The sequence below is a fragment of the Narcine bancroftii genome, chromosome 6, assembly GCF_036971445.1.
Source record: "Narcine bancroftii isolate sNarBan1 chromosome 6, sNarBan1.hap1, whole genome shotgun sequence".
In the NCBI taxonomy this organism is placed as follows: Eukaryota; Metazoa; Chordata; class Chondrichthyes; order Torpediniformes; family Narcinidae; genus Narcine; species Narcine bancroftii.
The window spans coordinates 43531229-43554269 of NC_091474.1; the positions used below are offsets into that span (position 1 = coordinate 43531229).

At 40.6% G+C, this 23041-nt stretch overlaps 1 protein-coding gene across 2 annotated transcripts in view; it reads left to right on the plus strand.

Moving 5' to 3' along the window:
* Window positions 1–5847: 5847 nt before the first annotated feature.
* Window positions 5848–23041, plus strand: part of npepl1 (aminopeptidase like 1) — a 30347-nt gene continuing 13153 nt past the window's right edge. The window contains exons 1-3 of one of the 2 annotated variants that reach the window (XM_069884848.1): window positions 5848–6053; window positions 8286–8471; window positions 21761–21931. In XM_069884848.1, the coding sequence (XP_069740949.1) occupies window positions 5904–6053; window positions 8286–8471; window positions 21761–21931 (507 nt within the window). In that variant the 5' untranslated portion in view covers window positions 5848–5903. The remainder of the gene's footprint in view (window positions 6054–8285; window positions 8472–21760; window positions 21932–23041) is intronic. The other variant, XM_069884846.1, reaches the window with a different exon arrangement.

Below are 23041 nucleotides of genomic sequence, written 5' to 3' on the forward strand. Positions count from 1 at the left end.
TCCACCTATTGCAGTACTCACACAGCACCATAGACCAGTTCGCAGGTTTATTTCTCCATTAAGCTAAATCCTGTCACGCAGGGTTTACCTCTGTGATTATTTACAATGTAACTTCCGCACTACCAGATTTAAATATAAACCTGATGAATGGGGGGGGGGGGGGGTGGAAAGAGAGTTATCATGAATTAAATTACAGCGGAAATACAGAGAAATTGTGCTGAGGCATTAATTTCACTCCGGAGGAAAATGCACCAGAGAAATGAATGATTAAACTTATGGGAATCCCCAGAATATCTTTATTCTCCAGAGGTGGGTGATCTTTAAACTCACGGACCTTGACTGCTGAATGTGTAGAAGAAATGTACTAAATCTATTGATAGGGCTCCATACCTCTAACTGCAAGATAGGAGCCTGAAGCCTCAATTTCAAGTGCCACAATGCGCTTAAAGGGACATGCACACTCCCCCTTCAACTGGCTGATCCAGCAACTTTACACATCAGATCCTTTCTTTATCTTACATACACTTAAAATAAGACGTGTAGAACTCACCCTATTAGCGCAAACATTTCTCCCTGCAAATGTTATAACATCGCTCAACTCTCACGTACTCCCTATGCAAAATCACGTTTCAATACAATTTATTTCATAAAATGAAATTAACTGGTAGTTAAATTCACTCATTCTACAGTATTGATAAACGATCATTTATGAAATTTACATTTTAGCCTGAATTTTAATTAATATTGGTCAGTGACTGAAGTGAGAAGTTGTGATTTATGAAATAATCTCTGGTCTCTACTCTCCCACTCCCGGCGCTTCTCCCAACGTCCAGGAGCTGGCACACAGTCCCTGCCTTTTTCATGTTACTCATCTACTATTCCTTTAACTGCTTGCATTAAAATTTTCGCCTTTCCTTTCTGCTTATCCTCAGATGTCTGGACAAATGCTTTTTGTGCAATCTGTAAAAGCTGGGTAATTCCTTGCTCATGCCAATTTTCCGTCTTTTGTAATTTTCTTCTAATGTCTGGGGCTGAGTTGGTAACAAAACCTGTTAGTACCAATTGTTCCCCTGCTGGGGATTCTATGTTGAGACCCCCATATTGTTGTATTGCCGTGCGCAATCTATTCAGAAATGCAGAGGGGGTCTCCTCGGGACCTTGGGGAACCTCAAAGGCTCCTTTGGGACAGATTCCTTGATTCCTCTTATCAAATTAACCCTGTATTCTTCCATCAATACCCGACCATCATTGGTATTTTTATCCCAATTAGGTCTAGCCAAGTGGAATTTAGCTTCTCCAGGTACCGCATCTGGTCCTCCTTGGTGATCCTTATCCCAGACTCTAATCCCTGCCTGGCGATTCATTCCACGCTCATCCAAAGTAAACAGTCTTAAAGATGGATGTTAACTCATCCCAAGTATATATATTTGGTCCCGAAAATTGGTCTAACTGTTCGGCACATCCCTGGGGATCTTCTATCAGGGAGGTCAGTTCTTTCTTAAAGTTACACACTTCAGTACTGGTCAGGGGCACATTTACGAAACCGAGACCCTCTCCCATGGGAACTTCCCGCAGTGGTCTCATCCAGTTGGTTTCTGGCTTATTAGGTCTGGGTTCCTGCTCCCTGGGAAATGAATCAAAGGGTTCAGCCCTTTCTTCCTGAAGAGTCTCACACTGTTCTGAATTAAAGTTACCTCTCTCCTGTCAACAGAGGTGGTAATCGAGTGCTTTGTGAGCGAGTCATCATACCACTCCTATTCTCTTCTCTTTTCTCTAGCTGTGGGGGAGGAGGGGAAGGTGCAGAAGGGTAGGGCATAGGAGGGGGAGGAAAGATAGGAGCCGGCATAGGAGGAACATAAGGTGGAGGGAGGGAATGTAGCACATCCCACCCTTGTGGTTCAGGGACAAAAGGTTCCTCCTCTCTCTTGTCCTTGCATTCTTTTTCATTCAAAACCAATTGATCAAACGATCCCCTGAGCCAGCAGGCTGCATATTCCCTGCTCTCAAGATTATCTCTCTGGTTTTGATAGAGCCAGATGTTCAATGCTTGACACATCCAGTCATCCTCGGATCCGAGCTTTGGCCAGTACACGGAGCTCCCTTTAACCGGGCTTTTAACCCATTCTATACAACAATACCTGACCATGGTCAGTTTGTCCTTTCCATGGGTCCTTCCCACGTCCCACTCAGATAACATCAACCCAAGCGGGTTGTACGTAGTTATCTGATTCTCACATCCTTTACCAGGACTCTCTTCCTTGCTACCCACACTTCCCATACTGATAGGCAAGTAAAATTCCTCTTACCGAGTTCCAGTAGCAATGCTCTAGCGCGCTTCCTTCCGTCGTTTTTTCTTAATGCCTCTTCTCGGATATCACTCGCTTCTTTCACTGACCAGCCACCCGTCATCCGTGAGTCCAGCTGAATCAGCTGGGGTGCACCTACTCTCGTCGTCGGGCACTCTGTCAGTGGAGGGAGTGTGATCCCGGACGAGCCCCCATTTGTTAGAAACAGAATTACCTTTAAAGAAATTGCTCGAGACAAAAATTGAGAACAAACAACATTTATTATACAACAATGCAAAGTTGGATGCTTTTCCTTACCCTGGGAATACACACATACACTGGGGCTCACCCAACTTTTATACGGTTTATCTCATTATAGGAATAACCCACCCTTACATTCTTCTGCCTCCTGCTGGAGAGGTTTGGCATTAGGCAATCCTGCCTGCCTACGTGCTGTTTCTGTGCACTTGGAGGACCAGGGGGGTATCCTGTCGGTGTCCTCTCATGTCATTATCCCCATTTTCCTTATTCACAACCTTGCCCTTGTCCCCATTCACACCTCTCAGAGCTACAGTCTCTTCATATGCAGAGTTTGCTAATCCTGTCTAGGGTTTACCAGTTTAATATACATAACTTGATAAATCTGTGTAAGGTTTACTAATTATATATGTAGAACTGGCTAATACTGTCTAAGGTTTTCTAATTATTTATGCAAGCCTTGCTAATTCTATCTGGGGCTTGGAGACCCTTATCTCGTTCAGACTAACTCTACTTCTATCATCAATTGTCTGTCCTTATCTCCTTCAGTTAGTGAACTTGCTGATTCTCTAGGAGATTCTTATCTTACTCAGACATTGTCAGCTTCCTGCCTTCTATATCCATGTCTCATGTTGTTTGTACTGGCTTCATTCATTTACTTATGTATCAATTTTATTTTCTTCATTTCTTCATGTTCATATTGCAATATCAGTTTTTCTCATCTCTCACACCCAGGTACAGACTTGGCAACCTTGGTCTGGTGTGGGATGGACTAGACTTTTTATTGGTAACTGGTGTCTGATACCCACAGCCCTTATAGCAGCTGGACTCGCTATTCTGACCATTATGGTGCTCCCCTGCCTAAAGATTTGTGTACTGTTTTTAATTAATTGACCCCCTCGTCAGAACACTATCACCCAAAGGATGTGTGTTTCCCAACTTTTATCCGAAGATACTGAGACTGCAGTCCGTTTACTGACCAGCTGGGAAAAACACCAAGTTGTCAAGTAAGACATTTTCAGTTAAAGACATCAGTAATACTGATCTAAAAGAAAAGTGAGGATTGTAAGAGATCAGTAACACTGATCATTGTGAGAAATCAGTATTACTGATCTAAAAGAAAAGTGAGGCTTGTGAGAGATGATAAAAACTGATATATAAATATGAACATGAAGAAACAAAAATTGATACATGGGTAAATGAATGAAGCCAGTACAAACAGGATGAGACATGGATATTAGAATGCAAAAGCAGTCTGAGTAAGATAAGAATCTCCTAGTTAGACAGAATCAGCAAGTTCACTGTATTAATGAGATAAGGATAGACAATAGATAATAGAATGTAGGAAGTAGAGTAGTCTGAATGAGATAAGGGTCCCCAGATAGAATTAGCAAGTTTGCATATGTAATTAGTAGATTTAGCCAGTTCTACATATGAAGAGGACACAGCCCTGAGGGTCGTGAAGGTGTAAATTAGAACAAAGACAGGGTTGTGAATAAGGACAATGAGGATAATGACATGATAAGACACCGACAGGATACCCTCTGGTCCTCCAAGTGCACAGAAACAGCATGTAGGCAGGCAGGATTGCCTAATGCCAAACCTCTCCAGGAGGCAGAAGAATGTAAGTGGGGGGGGGGGGTATTCCTATACTGAAATGAACTGTATAAAAGTTGGGTGAGCCCTAGTGTATGTGTGTATTCCCAGGGTAAGGAGAAGCATCCAACTTTGCATTGCTGTATAATAAATGTTCTTTGTTCTCAATTTTTGTCTCGAGCAATTTCTGTGAAGGTACTTCTGTTTCTAACATTGTGAAACATCTGATGCTTTTTCCAACACATTTCACTTTGCACACTGAAAAATGCAACTTTATTTCACGCAGCTCGTCGTTTCAGGATCTTTTGGGTCTGAGCAAATCACACACCCAATCTATAAAGTTGACACACGAAAGGGCTGGATTAGCTGCAATCGCAGCATCCACAGCAGGGGCATAGGCAGGTTCCAAATGTGAGAGATGGGAAAACTGATCTAAAATTATGAACATGAAGGAAACTAAAATTCATACATCAGTTAATGGCTGTAACCAGTACAAACAGGATGAGCTTGGGGATTAGGATGCAGGAAAGCAGAGTCAGCACGATTAACATAAGAATCTTCTAGTCTTTGTGACAAGAGCCACCATAAGACTAAGATAAGGAGTGGTAAGGAACAATAGAATGTAGGAAGTTGAGGTAGTCTGAATCAGATAAGGGTCTCCTAGCCCTGGACAGAAGTACCAAGTCCTACATATCTAATTAGCTAACCTTACACAGATTTAGCCAACCCTAGACAGGATGAGCCAACTCTGCATACCAAGAGACTGTAGCCCCGAGAATCAGGAAGGTGTGAATAAGGACAATAACATGAAGGGACACTGACAGGATACCCCCTGGTCCTCCAAGTATACTGAAACTGCACATAGGCAGGAAGGATTGCCTAATGCCAAACCTCTCCAGTAGGAGGCAGAAGAATGTAAGGGGGAGGGTATTCCTATACTGTATAACTGTATAAAAGTTGGGTGAGCCCCAGTGTATGTGTGTATTCCTAGGGTAAGGGGAAGCACCCAACTTTGTATTGTTGTTGTAATAAATGTTCTTTGTTCTCAATTTTTGTCTCGAGCAATTTCTTTAAAGGTACATCTATTTCTAACACAAAGGTGCCTCGACACGTGCCACATGGCGAGTCGGTGGTTGAATGGCTGGTCGCACTGATCCTTGGCGGCGGAACGTGGGGTGGGGGGGCAGTGGGGTAGGGCATCACTTTGGGGGGGGGGGGGGGTGGGGAGTACTGAACCACCAGACCACCAGTCTGCAGACTTTCCATTCGACAGCTGCTTTTTCTGGCTTTGGCCCCCTTCAGACTCTTATAAGTTTGTGGGGCTCCTTTTCTGTGAAGCAACTTTGGAGACCTCCTCTTCCACCGACCACATTTTAAAAAAAATTATGTTCCGTGGAGGTGAAAACAAGGCTTTTACTGAAATGGGCTGTGGCCCCCCGGGGGAGGGGAGGGGGGGGGGTCTGCAGGAACCCCGTTGCGAATAGCTGAATGTGCATCTTGTGGTTTCACAGCAAGCCTGCACTTGATGGCAATCCACCCACCCACCGCGGGGTGCTGAAGGTGTTCACCCCATCCTACAGCCAGTAAGTTCTGATTCCCAGCTGCCCCTTCGTCCCCGGGCTGGAACTCCACGCTCCAGCCGCGCCGGGCCCGGCAGCCGAGTCTCGCGAGAGCAGGCGCTCTTGTCCTCTGCGGCCGGAGGGAGGGGGCGGTCTCGCGGTGGGACCCGGCTGCCGCGCCTTGCAGGAGCGAGGCTGGCCAAAGATGGCGGGCGTGGAGCTGCGCTTCAGCGCCGGCTGCGGGGATTCGGAGCCGCCCGGCCGGCCGCTGCTCATCGTGGGACAGTTGCCCAATTTGCAGAAGCTGCGCTGGGCGGAGATCAGCGGCAAGCTGCTGCCGCAGGTGACGGAGGAGGTGAGAGGCCGGGGCCGGGGCCGGGGCAGCCTGAGATTGAAGGAAAGGAGGTCTCCCGCCGCTCGTGGCCTGACCTCCCAGTCCAGGATGCAGCTGCGTTTGAGGGAAGGGACTTCTCTTCAATTGCATGTGGCAACCTCTGCCCAGACTGGAGTTGACTCAGCCCACGTGACACAGAAGCGGCCGTTCAGCCCAAACAGTCCATGCTGTCATTTAATCGTCACCCAATTCCTAAATCGTCAATACTTGCTCACGTCTCGCTGTTGTTCTCATTTTATGTACTTGTGCAGCCCATGAGTCAACCACTCACTCTCTGTTTCACAGTCACTAACAAAGATTTGTACTGGGGTAACTGTTGAGTTTCTTGACTATCTTGTATTTTTAATTATGTTCCTCTAGAGAAAGGAAAACGTTCCTCCTAAAAGTCAAGGTTAGATGAGGTCACCCCTCATCTGTCTCATCATCAAGAAAACAGGCGGAGCCTTTTCCCTGTTCCTGATATGCACCCCTTGCATTTCTGAGATCACCTCTGCTTCTATTGTTCTTTTATTCTTCCTGCTTGTGATGTGTGAATTGGAAATACACACAGTGCATTGTGTTGTCGAACAGGTTTAGACTTGTGCTCAATACAAATTTTCATGATTTTCCTACTATTCGGTCCATCCTTAATGTGTTTCTTTTATGGCCTTACTAACCTGAACTGTAAATTTCTTTTATGATTTTGCGGTTCCCCTCTCCTGACACTCACGCCTTTCAGGCAATACCAAAATGTATTTCATTATTTGACCATTATTCTGCAAGTATTGACCACTAGCCAATCTCAGGATTGATTATCCTCCCAATTTAATGTTATCCTAAATTAAAAAATTATATTCTTAATTCAAAATCGTTGTTGTAAATTGTGTATAACCCTGATTGTTGTGTAACACTGCAATTAACGTTTTCCACGATGAATCTCTTTGCTTCCACTCTCTGCCAGCCAGCAAACTGTTCTACTTTATTTTTAATTTAGAGATACAATACAGTTACAGGTACTTCTGACTGAAGAGCTCACAGTGCCCAAATACACCCATGTCACCAATTACCTACTTACTCCATATGTCTACTTGTCCCCTAGTTCTGCATTCTTTGCCATTTAATAGTCTAGTATTGCCATCTTAATCCCACTCTTTTAATAAAACATTTATAGTCAAAGTTAATGTGTATACTATCATAAAATGAAGGTTACAAAGGGAGGTTGAAAGATTGCACTGGGCCTGCGTGTGAATGAACTTGGTCAACCAATCATGTTGTACCTTGATTTATGATGTTCTTCACAGTTCAAATGGACAAAGTGCAAAGATTTGACACAATCAACCTCTTGGTGTAATATCATTAATTTGTAGGAGTTTCTGGATGATGAAGGGCAAAAGGTCTGTTTAGCACTTGTTTGATGGTAAATTATTAACAATTAGCTTCCTTTAGCAGGTCTACAAAATACCCAAATATAACACTAGGGAGGGAAAAAAATACACATTTGGGAGCAACTTGTATAGCGTTATACAAAGCATGCTATGTTTAACCAGACTTTGTCTTAGCTTATTACCTTCCAAAATATTAAATTGGAAGGTCTACCTAATCTGCATTGGAAAGAGTCATTACTAACTGACTACCATCTCCTAAGGAGCCCATTCAGTAGGTTGATTATTTGCTCATTTCATATTATTTTGGCAGATTAGGTTTGAACTTATTCCCTTGTGTCCAGACTATGTTTCTGCTTCTAAAGGAAGTGAAGTAGTTTGTCACAGTCTAAGTTATCTGATTATAGTCTTAAAGACTGTAATCATCTCTTATGCCCAATTGATGCAATTGGCTTTCACAATCATGAAACAGGCAGGAAACTGCATTAAGCCTGTTGGTGCGTGGATTCATATTCTTAAGTCTTCTCCCTGATGGGAGGAGGGAGTAAAGTAACATTACAGTGGCATGAGATGTTTATTTTAAAGAGGGTGAGTTGTCACTAAGTTAGAAACAATTAAAATGGCACGGTGAATTAAAGTGACAAGCAACTTTCTCTCTCTAAAACATTATGTATTTATTATACATTGCAGTTTGCATTAACTTGCTGACAGAAATTGGCTGCTGTGTTTCTATAGAGATTTCACCATATACACTTCTACCACCATGAAACGATTTTGGATGCCCTCACATAGTGAAAGACAAGTATAAATGCTCTTCTCTTTTCCGTTGCAGGTCTGGCAGACAGCACTGGGCAATCTCAACCCCAACCCCACGGATAACAGTCCCCTGTACCTGATGTATGCTACAGTTGCAGCACTGCCCTCTCGAGTCAGTCGTCACAATAGCCCATCTGCAGCAACCTTCCTCACCCGCCTAGTTCGTAGCTGCCTGCCTGGAGGAACCAACCGCTGTATTGTGGTGGGTACTCATCTTTGACTAAGGATCACGTTCATATTTATTGTCAGTGTAACATACAAACCTGAGGTTCTCTTTCTGTAGGCTAGGCTTAGTAATTTCTTTCCCAGTAACTGTAAACTGTATTCGAAGAAAGAACTGTAAACAAACTGACAGCTCCAGTGCAGATGTGGGGGTAAATATACAGTAATAAATAATGTCCTTAAATGAGTCTCTGAATGAGTCTTTTTTTTCATGAGACTGATATTTGAGAGATAGCAAATATTCCTAATGGCAGCAGCAAGAACAGAGCACGACTTAGTGCAGCTCTTTGATAATAGATGCTGCTCTCTGATGGCAACATTCAATACAGATATTCTTGATGATGGGGAGTGTTTTTCCTGTGATGTGCTGGGCTGAGTGCTCTACCTTTTGTAGGATTTCTCGATGAGGAAAGGTGCCAACTTGTCATTGACTTGCAGTTTGTCTTGTGATCTGTTATTGTTTTGATACTTTGCCAGGTGCACCTCAAATTAGGGAGAAGATATACATGCATATAGGTGGAGATGGGATGTCTCACAAATATAACAATTTTTTGAAGATATGACCAAGATTGATGAGGGCAGAGTTGTAGATGTTGTATGTGGATTTCTGCAAGAAATTCAGTAAGGTTCCCTACGGTAGGCTGCTCTGGAAGATTAGATTGCATGGAATCCAAGGTGAGATAGCACATTGACTTCAGGAAGAAAGCAAAGGGTGATGGCAGAAGGTTGTTTTTCAAGCTGGAGGCCTGTGACTAGAGGTGTGCTGGGCCTATTGCTATTTGTCATCTGTAACAATGATTTAGGTGAAAATGTAATGGCAAGTTTGTGGGTGACTGAACTATCTGGTATTGTAGGTAGTGAAGACAATCGCCAAAAATTGCAGCAGGATTCTGTTTGGTTGGGAGGACTGGTTGATGGAATTTAATGCAGAGGAATATGAGGTGATGCATTTTTTGGAGCTCTAACATAGGTAGGACCTACAGAGCGAATGGTAGGGGTCTGGGGAGTTTTGTAAAGCAGAGGATCACAGGTATATTTTGTGAGGTGTCTGAGGAGATTTGGTATGTCACCGAAGACTCTTGTAAACTTCTACAGGTATATTATGGATCTAGGAACTCAGGCTGTACTTTGTGAGGTGTCTGAGGAGATTTGATATGTCATAAACTTCTACATGTGTACTGTGGAGAGCTGGTTGCATTATTGCCTGGTATGGAGGTGCCAACTCTCAGGACAAGAATAAACTTTAGAGGGTTGTTAAGTCGGCCTGAGACATCACAGGCTTCGCTCCATCAAGGACATCTACATGAGGCAGTGTCTTAAAAAAGCAGCCTCCATCCTCAAAGTCCCCCACCACCCAGGCCACACCCTCTTCACTCTGCTACCAATGTGGGAAAAGGTACAGGAGCCTAAAGACGAGCACTCAGCGGCACAAGGACAGCCTCTTCCCCGCTGCTGTCAGATTCCTGAATAATCAATGAACCAAAGACCCGGCCTCACTTTTCATCCACTGTTATTGTTATTATTATTTTTATTTCTATTTTATTTTTTTGTAGGATTGTCGTAAGATGGTTATAATATGCATGTTTACACTATGGTGCTGCCACAAAACACCAAATTCCACGACTTGTTCGTGACAGTAAATACTGATTCTGATTCTCATATGGTATCTTGAAAGTGACATCAAGGGTAGAACAGGGTGGTCACAAAAGCTCTTGACACATTGGCCTTTCTCAGTTGGAATATTGATTATAGAAGTTAGGATGTCATGTTACAGCTATATAAGACATTGATAAGGCCCTATTTAGAGTATTGTCTTCGGTTTTGGTCACCGAGCAATAGGAAATAAGTTGTAAAGCTGCAGAGATGCCAGAGGTGATCCCAGAGAAGTGTACAAAATCAAGAGAAGAATAGATTGGGTGAACACAGTTTTTTTTAAAAACCTGAAGGGTTTACACAGAGGATGTTGGGTATATGGAATAAGCTGCCTGAGGAGGTGGTTCAGGCAGGTACTTTTACAATGTTTAAGAAACATTTGGATAGATAAGATAGGTTTAGAGGGATTTTTAACAAGCGAAGGCACATGGGACTAGTGTGGGTGGGGCATTTTGGTTGACGTGGGCAGATTGGGCCGAAGGGCCGGTTTCCATGCAGTATGACTGACATGTTTCCTTTTCATGACCAGAGCCTTGATATCCTCTGATCTTCCCAGCCCTACTCTTCCCAGCCTTGCCTTCACTTTGAACAGGAATGTCCATGAACTCTCCCTTTCTCACTCTTAAAAGCCTCCCACTTGCTAGACATCCCTTTCATTGCTTCTCCAATCTATCATTGCAAGTTTTTGTCTAATGCCATCAAAATACCTTTGCCCCAATTTAGAACCATATTATCATAGAGTCAGATAACACATGTTCAGCCTTCAGCTGAACTCATCCATGCCAACTAATTTTCCCATCTCGGCTAGTCCCATTTGCCTGCACTGTGAACTGGTGGACGTCCTATCTTTTTCCAATTAAAATAAATGGAGTTATGATCACTGTTGATGCCTCAGTCATTTTCCCTGTCTCGTTCCCCAATGGAGGTACGGTGATGCACCCTTTTTAGGAGGGCCATATGGATTGAGAAAATGTTCCTGGACATTAATGAATTCTGCCCTGTCAAATCTCTTTGAACTGTGGGGTCTCAGTCAATATGAAGGAAGTTGACATCACCCGAGTGATCTGTGATCTTCCAAGTTTGCTGATTTGCTGCTCTAATTCTTGTTGACTATTGGGGGGGGGGGTGGGGTGCCATACTACAATCCCATCGGTTATAATCTTCTTATTTCTTGGGTTCTACCCACAGCTTCACTGGAAACACCCTCAAGAATATTCTCAAGCTCATTTAATTTACCGCAAACAAATTCAGCTTGTTCATTTAAAGATATGGTGTTATTTGCCAGACCTTATTGATAGCTTGAAATTTCTTTGAAGTCTCCAAGGGTTATCTTTGAGGTGGTGCCATTCATAGAACCATACAACATTACAGCACAGGAAACAGGACCTTCTAGTCTGTGCCGGACCTTCTAGTCTGTTAGTTTGCTTAGTTCTACTGCCAAGCACTCAGTCCATAGCCCTGTCGAAATTTTTCTTAAATTGGTAAATTGAGCCCACATTCACCACTTCAGGTGGAAGATTGTTCCACCATTCTCTTGGTGAAGAAGTTCCCTCTAATGTTTGCCCAAAACTTTTCCCCTTTCTCCCTTGACCCATGTTCTGTGGTTTGTATCTCACTTAACCTCAGTGGAAAAAGCTTATTTGCTCTATACCTCTCATAATTTTGTATACCTCTATCAAATCTCCCCTAATTTTTCTAAGCTTAAGGGAATAAAGTCCAAAACTGTTTAACCTTTCCCTGAACTGTTTCTGAAGTCCAGACAACATCATTGTTAATCTTCTTTGCACTCTTTCTACCTTACTGATATCTTTCCTGTAGTTAGTTGGCCAAAACTGCATACAATACTCCAAATTTGGCCACACCGTTGTCTTGTACAACTTTACCATAACATCCCAACTCCTATACTCGATACTTTGATTTGTGAAGGCCAATGTGTCAAAAACTTTACAACCAAATCTACCTGTAACACCACTTTCTGTATTCCCAGATACCCTTGTTCTATCGCACTCCTCAGTGCCCTACCATTTACCGTGTATATCCTACCTTGGTTTGTACTTCCAAAGTGTAACACCTCAAACTTGTCTGCATTAACTACCATCTTCTATTTTTTTTAATCTATGCAAGTTTTGAAAGCCTTTCTCGCTGTCCACAATGCCTCCAATCTTTGTATAATCTCCAAATTTGCTGATCCAATTTACCAAAATATCATTTAGATAATTTTTAAAATTTTTTTTTTATTTTTCACACTATAGATCACATTATTCAAGATATACACATTTCTCCTTTCAAATATATAGTGTCGTTTTCTCCCCCCCTCCCTCCTCCCCTCCCCCCCCCCCCACCTCTCCTTCCATCCATTAAAAACTCTGAGTCCAAGATGCATCAAACCCATCAAACAATGTTGTCACTCAACATTAACGAACAAAAACTTCCACTGAGTCAATTCTTTCCATTCTCTTTTCCTTTTGTCATTTTAGGTGATAGATGTCCCGGTAGGTTTTCTCTATTATATTCCATGTACGGCTCCCATATTTGTTCAAATAATGTTATATTATTTCTTAAACTATATGTTATTTTTTCTAATGGAATACATTTATTCATTTCTATATACCATTGCTGTATTTTCAAATTATCTTCTAATTTCCAGTTTGACATAATACATTTTTTTGCTACAGCTAGGGCTATCTTAACAAATCTTTTTTGTACACCCTCCAAATCAAGTCCAAATTCTTTATTTTTTATGTTACTTAGGAGGAAGATCTCTGGGTTTTTTGGTATATTGCTTTCTGTAATTTTATTTAATATCTGGTTTAGATCTTCCCAAAATTTTTTCACCTTTTCACAAGTCCAGATTGCTTGAATTGTTGTTCCTATTTCTTTTTTACAACGAAAACATCTGTCAGATACTGTTGGATCCCATTTATTTAACTTTTGAGGAGTGATATATAACCTATGTATCCAATTATATTGTATCATATGTAATCTCGTATTTATTGTATTTCTCATAGTTCCTAAACATAACCTCTCCCATGTTTCCTTTTTTATCTTTATGTTTAGATCTTGTTCCCACTTTTGTTTAGTTTTATCATTTATTTCCTCATTCTCCTTTTCTTGTAATTTGATATACATGTTTGTTATAAATTTTTTAATTATCATTGTGTCTGTAATCAGATATTCAAAATTGCTTCCTTCTGGTAACTTCAGACTACTTCCCAATTTATCCTTTAAATAGGATTTCAATTGGTAATATGCCAGCACTGTATCTTGAGTTATATTATATCTATCCTTCATTTGTTCAAAGGATAATAATTTATTCCCCGAAAAACAATTTTCTATTCTTTTAATCCCTTTTTTCTCCCATTCTCTAAAAGACAGGTTATCTACCGTAAAAGGGATTAGCTGATTTTGCGTCAGTATTAGTTTTGATAATTGGTAGTTTGTTTTATTTCTTTCTACATGAATCTTCTTCCAAATATAAAGCAAATGGTGCAATACTGGAGAATTCCTATGTTTTACCAATTTTTCATCCCATTTATATAATATATGTTTAGGTATCTTCTCCCCTATTTTGTCTAGCTCTAATCTAGTCCAATCTGGCTTTTCTTTTGTTTGGTAAAAATCTGATAGATATCTTAATTGTGTGGCTCTATAATAATTTTTAAAATTTGGCAGTTGTAAGCCTCCTTGTCTATACCATTCTGTTAATTTATCTAGTGCTATCCTCGGTTTCCCCCCTTTCCATAAAAATTTCCTTATTATTTTCTTTAACTCCTTAAAGAATTTTTCTGTCAAGTGTATTGGCAGTGCCTGAAATAGGTATTGTATCCTTGGAAAAATGTTCATTTTAATACAGTTTATCCTTCTTATTAGTGTTAATGGTAAGTCTTTCCAATGCTCTAAATCTCCTGTATTTTTTTCATTAGTGGATAATAATTAAGTTTATATAGCTGGCTGAGGTTTTTATTTATTTGTATACCTAGGTATCGTATTGTTTGCATTTGCCATCTAAACGGTGATTCTTTCTTGATTTTTGAGAAATCCGCATTATTCATTGGCATTGCTTCACTTTTATTTGCATTAATCTTGTATCCCGACACTTCTCCATACTCCTTCAATTTCTTATGTAATTCTTTTATTGATGTTTCTGGTTCCGTTAGGTATACTATAACATCATCTGCAAATAAACTGATTTTGTATTCCTTGCCTTTTATTTTTATCCCTTTTATTTTATTTTCTGTTCTTATTAGTTCTGCAAGTGGTTCTATGGCTAACGCGAACAATAAGGGCGATAGTGGGCATCCCTGTCTTGTTGATCTGCTTAAGTTAAAATGTTTTGATACATATCCATTTACTGTCACTCTTGCCAATGGCCCCTTATATAATGCTTTAATCCAATTAATATATTTCTCTGGTAAACTAAATTTTTGTAGTACCTTGAATAAATAATTCCATTCTACTCTGTCGAAGGCCTTCTCTGCGTCTAAAGCAACCGCTACTGTTGGAGTTTTATTTCCTTCTACTGCATGAATTAAGTTAATAAACTTACAAATATTATCTGTTGTTCGTCTTTTTTTTATGAATCCAGTTTGGTCTAGACTTACTATTTTTGGTACATAATCAGCTAATCTGTTTGCTAATAATTTAGCTATTATCTTGTAATCTGTGTTAAGTAGAGATATTGGTCGATATGATGCTGGTGCAAGTGGATCTTTCCCTGCCTTTGGTATTACTGTAATTATTGCTGTTTTGCACGAATCTGGTAAGCTTTGTGTTTTATCAATCTGGTTGATAACTTCCAGGAGGGGAGGAATTAATAAATCTTTAAATGTTTTATAGAATTCTATTGGGAGACCATACTCACCTGGTGTTTTATTATTCGGCAGATTTTTTTATTGTCTCTTGTATTTCTACTATATCAAATGGTTCTATTAATTTATTTTGTTCCTCTATTTGTAATTTCGGTAGTTCAATTTTAGTTAAGAATTCATCTATTTTGCCTTCTTTCCCATCGTTTTCAGTTTGGTATAATTGTTCGTAGAATTCTCTGAAATTTTCATTAATTTCCGTTGGATTATATGTGATCTGTTTGTCTTTTTTCCTTGATGCCAATACCATTCTTTTAGTTTGTTCTGTCTTAAGCTGCCACGCTAGAATTTTGTGCGTTTTTTCTCCTAGTTCGTAATATTTCTGCTTTGTCTTCATTATATTTTTCTCCACCTTATATGTTTGAAATGTTTCATATTTTATTTTTTTATCTACCAATTCCCTTCTTTTAGTGGTGTCTTCCTTCCTTGCTAATTCTTTGTATCTGCTATTTCCTTTTCCAACTGTTCTGTTTCCTGATTGTAATCCTTCTTCATCTTAGTTACGTAACTTATTATTTGCCCTCTGATGAACGCTTTCATTGCGTCCCATAATATAAACTTATCCTTCACTGATTCCGTATTTATTTCAAAATACATTTTAATTTGTCTTTCTATGAATTCTCTAAAATCCTGTCTTTTAAGTAGCATGGGGTTTAATCTCCATCTATACATTTTTGGAGGGATATCCTCTAACTCTATTGTCAATATCAAGGATGAATGGTCCGATAATATTCTAGCTTTATATTCTGTTTTCCTAACTCTATCTTGTATACAAGCTGATAACAGGAATAAATCTATTCTTGAATATGTTTTATGTCTATCCGAATAATATGAATATTCCTTTTCCTTTGGGTGTTTCCTCCATATATCCAAAAGTTGCATTTCTTGCATCGATTTAATTATAAATTTGGTTACTTTATTCTTTCTGTTAATTTTTTTCCCAGTTTTATCTATGTTTGAATCCAAATTGAGATTGAAATCCCCTCCTATTAATATATTCCCTTGCGTATCTGCTATCTTCAGAAAAATATCCTGCATAAATTTTTGATCTTCTTCATTAGGCGAATATATTTTAAGTAAATTCCAAAACTCCGAATATATCTGACATTTTATCATTACATATCTTCCTGCTGGATCTATTATTTCCTCTTCTATTTTAATTGGTACATTTTTACTGATTAATATAGCCACTCCTCTAGCTTTTGAGTTATATGACGCTGCCGTTACATGTCTTATCCAATCTCTCTTTAATTTCTTGTGCTCCACTTCAGTTAAGTGTGTTTCTTGCACAAATGCAATATCAATTTTTTCTTTTTTCAGTAAATTTAGCAGTTTCTTCCTTTTGATTTGGTTATGTATTCCATTAATATTTAAAGTCATATAGTTTAATGTAGCAATTTTATACTTTGTTTATCTTTCCCTTCCGTTTCCTCATCATCACCTTTCCTTCTCATCCATTTCTGCTTTCTTTCTTTGAACAGTTTATAAGACAACATTTTTAACACATCAAACATTCCCCTTATTCTCCTACCTAATATTTCTTTAACCCCATTGTCCCCTCCCCTTCCTGAGTTGCCCATTATCCCTTGTCGGGCAACCACATCTCCCCTCTCCATTTGGATTTGTGAATTCACTCGCAAGCGTCAACTGATTTTGCAGTGACCGTAATTTCTCCCTACCCAGCCCCCCCCAGAAAAGATTTCAATTTTTATATACAACAAAGGTCACTCTCTAAATTCCCTCTTTACTCCTCTCTTCCCCTTTTTTTCCCTCATTAATTCTTCTCTATACACTATATATTTTCTTTTAAATGCACATACACTTATGTAATATATGTATTATATATGTATATAGTCCTATACACACGTCTTTTTAGTTCGCAGTCTTTTGTACTCTTGTTACACGTCTTCATCTCTCAGTCTATTTTGTAATTGTTCTGCAAATTTTCGTGCTTCCTCTGGATCTGAGAATAGTCTGTTTTGCTGTCCTGGAATAAATATTTTCAATACCGCTGGATGCTTTAGTATAAATTTATACCCTTTCTTCCATAAAATCGCCTTTGCTGTATTGAACTCCTTTCTCTTCTTCAGGAGTTCAAAACTTATATCTGGATAAATAAAAAATTTTTGCCCTTTGTACTCCAGTGGCTTGTTGTCCTCTCTTACTTTCTCCATTGTTTTCTCCAGTACCTTTTCTCTTGTAGTATATCTTAGGAATTTTACTAAAATGGATCTTGGCTTTTGTTGTGGTTGTGGTTTAAAGGCTAATGCTCTATGTGCCCTTTCTATTTCCATTTCTTGCTGTAGTTCTGGACATCCTAAGATCCTGGGGATCCAATCTTTTATAAACTCTCTCATATTCTTGCCTTCTTCATCTTCCTTAAGGCCCACTATCTTTATATTATTTCTTCTGTTATAATTTTCCATTATATCTATTTTCTGAGCTAACAGCTCTTGTGTCTGTTTAACTTTTTTATTAGATTCTTCTAATTTCTACTGCTGCTTCTCGTTCTTCCACCTTGTCCATTCTTTTTCCTATTTCTGATATGGTCATATCTATTTTATTCACTTTCTCTTCTGTACTGTTTATTCTTCTTCTTAAATCACTAAATTCTTGTGCTTGCCATTCTTTAAATGAATCCATGTATTCTTTAATAAGAGAAAATATATCCATTGTCTTGCCTTTCCCTTCTTCTTCCATTTCACTGTACTCTTCCTCTTCTTCTTCCTCTGGGTTGGCCATCTGTTGTTTCTTTGTTTTCTTTTTCTTCTCTTCTTTCTTGTTTTCGTTGTCTTCTATGTTCTCCTCTTGCTGCTGCTGTTCTGTAGTTGTCATTGCTGGCTGTGGAGATCGACTCCCCAGCTGGTCGCCCCTCCCGTCGGTGTGTTTTTTTGCATGCGCATTGCGCATGTGCGAGGAGTCGCGCATGCGCGGTTGCGCACTTTTACTCGGCTCAGCGAGCCATTTTTGTAGTCCACTTTCTACCGACCTGAGGGAGCGGGCTTCTCTCTCCACCGCGGGCCTCTTCGAACAGGTAAGGCCTTCTCCTTCTTCTTCCGTTGTCTTCTCTTCCTCTCTTCTTACCGTTGGTTTCGACTTTTCTTTTTTCGTCGCCATCTTCTTTCCACCTTTATATTCACTTTACTTTAATTTTTATTTTTGTGCCTTTGTGCTTTCCTTTATTTTTTTCAACTTTTCTGGAGAGGGCTGGAGTTCACCGTCCGGCCACTACTCCATCACGTGACTTCCTCCTATCATTTGGATAATTGATGTAAATGACAAACAACAATGGTCCCAGGACTGATCCCTGAGGCACGCCACTGGTCACAGGCCTCCAGTCTGAGAAGCAATTGTCCATTACCACTCTCTGGCTTCACCTACCTCACCATGAATGCTAAGCGTCTGAACCTTCCTGACTAATATCCCATGTGGAACCTCATCAAGGGCCTTACGATGTCCATGCACACATCTACCACCTTTCCTTCATCAAATTTCCCTGTAATCTCCTCGATAAACTCTATTAGATTGGTTAAATGTGACCTACCAATCACAAAGCCAGGTTGACTACCTGCAATTAGTCCCTGGCTATCCAAATACTTGTATATCCAATTTCTTGGGACACCTTTGAATAATTTACTTACTACTGACTACAGCCTCACTGGTCTACAATTTCCTGGGTTACATTTGGAGCATTTTTTAAACAATGGATCAACAGAGCTACCCTTCAATCCTCCTCCACCTCACCTGTGGTGAAGGATATTTTAAGTATTTCTGCCAGAGCCCCTGCAATTTCTACAGTAGCCTCCCTCAAGGTCCAAGGGAATATCTGGTCAGGGACTGGGTTTTTATCCATCTTTATTTGCTTTAAGACAGTAAGCACCTCCTCCTCTTTAATCTGTTTAGGTTTCATGACCTCGCTGCCTATTTTCTTAACTTCCCTAGACTCTGTGGAGTTTCCTGAGTAAATATTGAAGGAATAAAGATTTTTGATTAACGATTTAAGATTTCTCCATATCTTCTGGCTTCATACATAGCCGACCACTCTGATCTTCAAGGGGACCAATTTTGTCCCTTATTATCCTTTTCCTCTTAATATTACCTGTAGAAACCCTTAGGATTTTCCTTCACATTGTCTGCCAAAACCACCTCATGTCTTTTAGCCCTCCTGATTTATTTCTTAACTGTTTTTATTGCAATTTTTTATACTCCACAAGTATTTTATTTGCTATGTGTTGCCTGTATCTGTTATACACCACTCTCTTCCTCTTAACCAGATCCCCAATGTCCCTCGAAAACCAAGGTTCCCTATGCCTATTAACTTTGCCTTCAATCATGACAGGAACATACAAACTCTGTACTCTTAAAAATTTGTGTTTGAAAGACTTCCATTTATCGAACATGTTCTTGCCAGAAAATAACTTGTCCCACTCTATTCTTTCTAGGTCTTTCTCAACCTGAGGATCAGACCTATCCTTCTCCATAACTGACGTGAAACTAACGTCATTATGATCACTGGACCCAAAATGTTCCCCTACGCATATTTCTGTCCCCTCTCCTGTCTTGCTCCCTAATAGGAGATCCAGTATTGCACTCTCTCTAGTTGGAACCTATATATATTGATTTAGAAAACTTTCCTGAAAACACTTGACAAACACCAAGCAATCCAATATGTGGAAAGTTAAAATCTCCACTATCACAATTTTATGTTTCCTGTAGCTGTCTGATATCTCTCTACAGATTTGCTCCTCTAATTCTTGTTGACTATTAGGGCTTCTATAATACAACTCCATGAGTGCGTTCATATCTTTCCCATTCCTCAGCTCTACTCATATAACCTCAGTAGACGAGCCCTCTGGTCTGTCCTGCCTCAGCACGGCTGTGGTATTTTTCCTGACGAGCAATGCTACTCCTCTCCCTTTCATCCCTCCCCTTCTATTATGTCTAAAACAGAACCGTGGAACATTGAGCTGCCAGTCCTGCCCCTCCTGTGACCAAGTTTCACTAATGGCCACAATGTCATAATTCCACATGCCAACCCAAGCTCTCTTTTGCTTTTCATACAATACTCCTTGCATTGAAATAGCTGCATCTGAGAACATTTCCACCACATACAATCCTTTGATTTATGACTTACATGCAGTCTTCGCATCATCTTTTCCCTCCTTCATTCTACTATCTAGTTTAAGCCCTGCCCAAAGCAGCACAAGCAAAGCTTCCTGTAAGGATATTATTTTCCCTCCAGTTCCGATGCAAACTATCCTGTTGGAACAGGTCCCACCTTCCTTGGAAGCAAGCCCAGTGATCCAGAAACCTGAAGCCCTCCCTCCTTCACAATGCCTTTAGCCGTAGGTTAAGCTGCATTATCCTCCTATTTCTAACCTCACTCGCACGTGGTGTAGGTAGCAATCCTGAGATCACAACCCTAGAGGTCCTGTCCTTCAACCTTGTGCCTAACTTCCTGAACTTTCTTTGCAGGACCTCTTTTCCCTTCCTACTCATGTTCACTACATTGACCATGATATCTGTCTGCTCACCCTCCCTCCTGAGAATAGCCTCAATCGATCTGAGATATCTCAGAATCTGGCACCAGGGGGGCAATGTACCATCCAGGATTCTCGATCTTTTCCACAGAACCTCTTATCTGTTTCCCTAACTATGGAATTCCCTATCACTACAGCTTGTCTCTTCTCCTTTCCCATTTTAGTCACAAGACCAGATTCTGTGCTAGAGATCTGATTTGTGCCCTGTTGGTTGTCCTTCCAACTGTATCCAAAATGATATACTTGTTATTGAGGAGAACAGCCACAGGGGTGCTCTGCACTTACTGCCTGTTCCCTTTCCCTCTCCTGACTGTCACCAGCTACATTCCTCCAGCCTCCCTAGTGTGATAGCATCCGTGTAACTCCTGTCTTTCATCCCCTCAGCCTCCTGAATGATCCAGAGTTCATCCAACTCCAGCTTCAATTCCCTAACTCGGTTTGAAAGGAGCCACAGTTGGATGCAGTTCTCTCAAGGTGAAGTCATCATGGATAGTGTTGGCTTCCCTGACAATCCACATTCTGCAAGAGAAGGATGTCTGCCCTAGCTGCCATTTATGAAATAGGAAAAAAATTTAGAAAAACCTGTCCTTACCTTGCCTCAACTCCACCTTCTCCTCAGCCTCGCAAACTGAAGCCTCAAATTACCACTCACACACTGGCCGCTCCCACGGTGGCAGCACCACTGTGGGCCTGCATTACTTTTATTTGCTCCTGCGTAGATTTCTCACTTTGCGACTTAATTGGTCTGCTACAATTGCGCTGAGACCCTCGAGAGCTCCTTGGTTTAAAACATTTCTCCCCAACCTGGATGTAGTTTCCTCACTCTGCAACTTGATTGGACTGCTGCTAATGCGCTGAGACCCGCTAAACGCTCTTTGTTTTAAACACTTCTCCCCGACCTGGGTGTAGCTTTATCGCACTGCAACTTGAATGGTCATTCAAGGAAATCTATTTCCTCTTGTCTATTGTGTTGGTATGAGCAGTGTGATGACAGTGGTATAGAAAGTGAAGGATTAAGTGGAGTGTCTACCACATTATTATTGGGTGAATAATCTCCATCAAGGGATGTACTGTGGACTTTTCAACATTTCAAAGAAAAGCAAAGTTGAAGAATTTGGGGAAGTGCTGTAGTCCAAATCAGCGATTGGGAATGGAATGGTTTGGCTGCCGATCATGAGGCACCTGTTAACCTTGTCTGTCCATTCTTTCAGATGGTTTGTGAGTGGTCTGATGTCTTTGCTTCTGGCTGTGCGATTGCAAGGGCATTTCCACTCTTCTCCCGTCGATCTAGTGCCTCCAGGCGCACGGACAAACGTGTGGTTACAGTGGAGTTCCTGCTTGTTGGACAGAACAATGGCCCAATTGATGCATCAGCACTGGAGGTAACTAGTCAGCAAATGTCTGTGTTGAACTCAGTGCCATGAGCACATCAGTTTTAGAGCAGCTTTTAAAGTGCACAAACGACATATGGATATTATAATCTCACATTAAACTACTTTTTCCAAACAGTGGCCATGGAGTCATACAGCACTGAAAAAATAACTGAATTTGTCCATGCCTTCTGGGGTAGTCCCATTTGCTTACATTTAATCCTTTTCCTTTTAAACCCTTCCTATCCACGTAAACGTCAAAATATCTTTTGAACATCTACTTGTATCCACTTTCATAGCATCCTCTGCGAGCTCGTACTAGAAATTGACCACCTTCAGATGAAGAAAATTGACCTTTAAACCTTTGTCCTCTAGTTCTAGGATCATCTCTCCTGGGGAATAGATTGTGAGCATTCACTTTATCCAAGTCCTTCATGATTTTATAAACCTCTACAAGGTCAGCCCTCATCCTCCTACCCTCCAGAGATTAAAGACTCAACCTGTCTAGCCTCTCCCACTCATTTAAGCCCTCCAGTCATGGCAATGTCCTAGAGAATCTCCTCTGCACCCTCCTAACTTATTGATATTCTTCCTAGAGCTGAGGAACTATTGTAATCAATGCTTATGCTCGACCTGGATGGTAATCCTAAATGTCCATAGAGCCCATATAACTTTTTTCCCATGTCTTCAGTTAACTGACTCGCTATTAAATTTTAGCATTGACAACTTTCGTCACCACTTTCAGGTAATTTATGCCTCTCAAGGAGCATTTGTACATATATTGAATGCACACTTTGTATTTTCCTTCACTCTAGAACCTTACACTAACTGGTTCAGACTTGATAGTTTATATTTTACTTGTTATAATTTTCTAACAGCAGTTGCATGGCTTTGATAATGTTACTATGGATAATGCACTCTCCATATAACCATTTACGGCACAGAAACAGGCCAGTTTTGCCCTACTAGTCTGTGCCGAATGTCAACTCCCACCTAGTCCCACTGACCCACATTTGTCCCTAACCCTCCACACCTCTCCTGTCCATATACCCATCCAATCTATCCTTGAATATTAACATCGATCTCACTTCTACCACCACTGGTGGAAGTTCATTCCATACC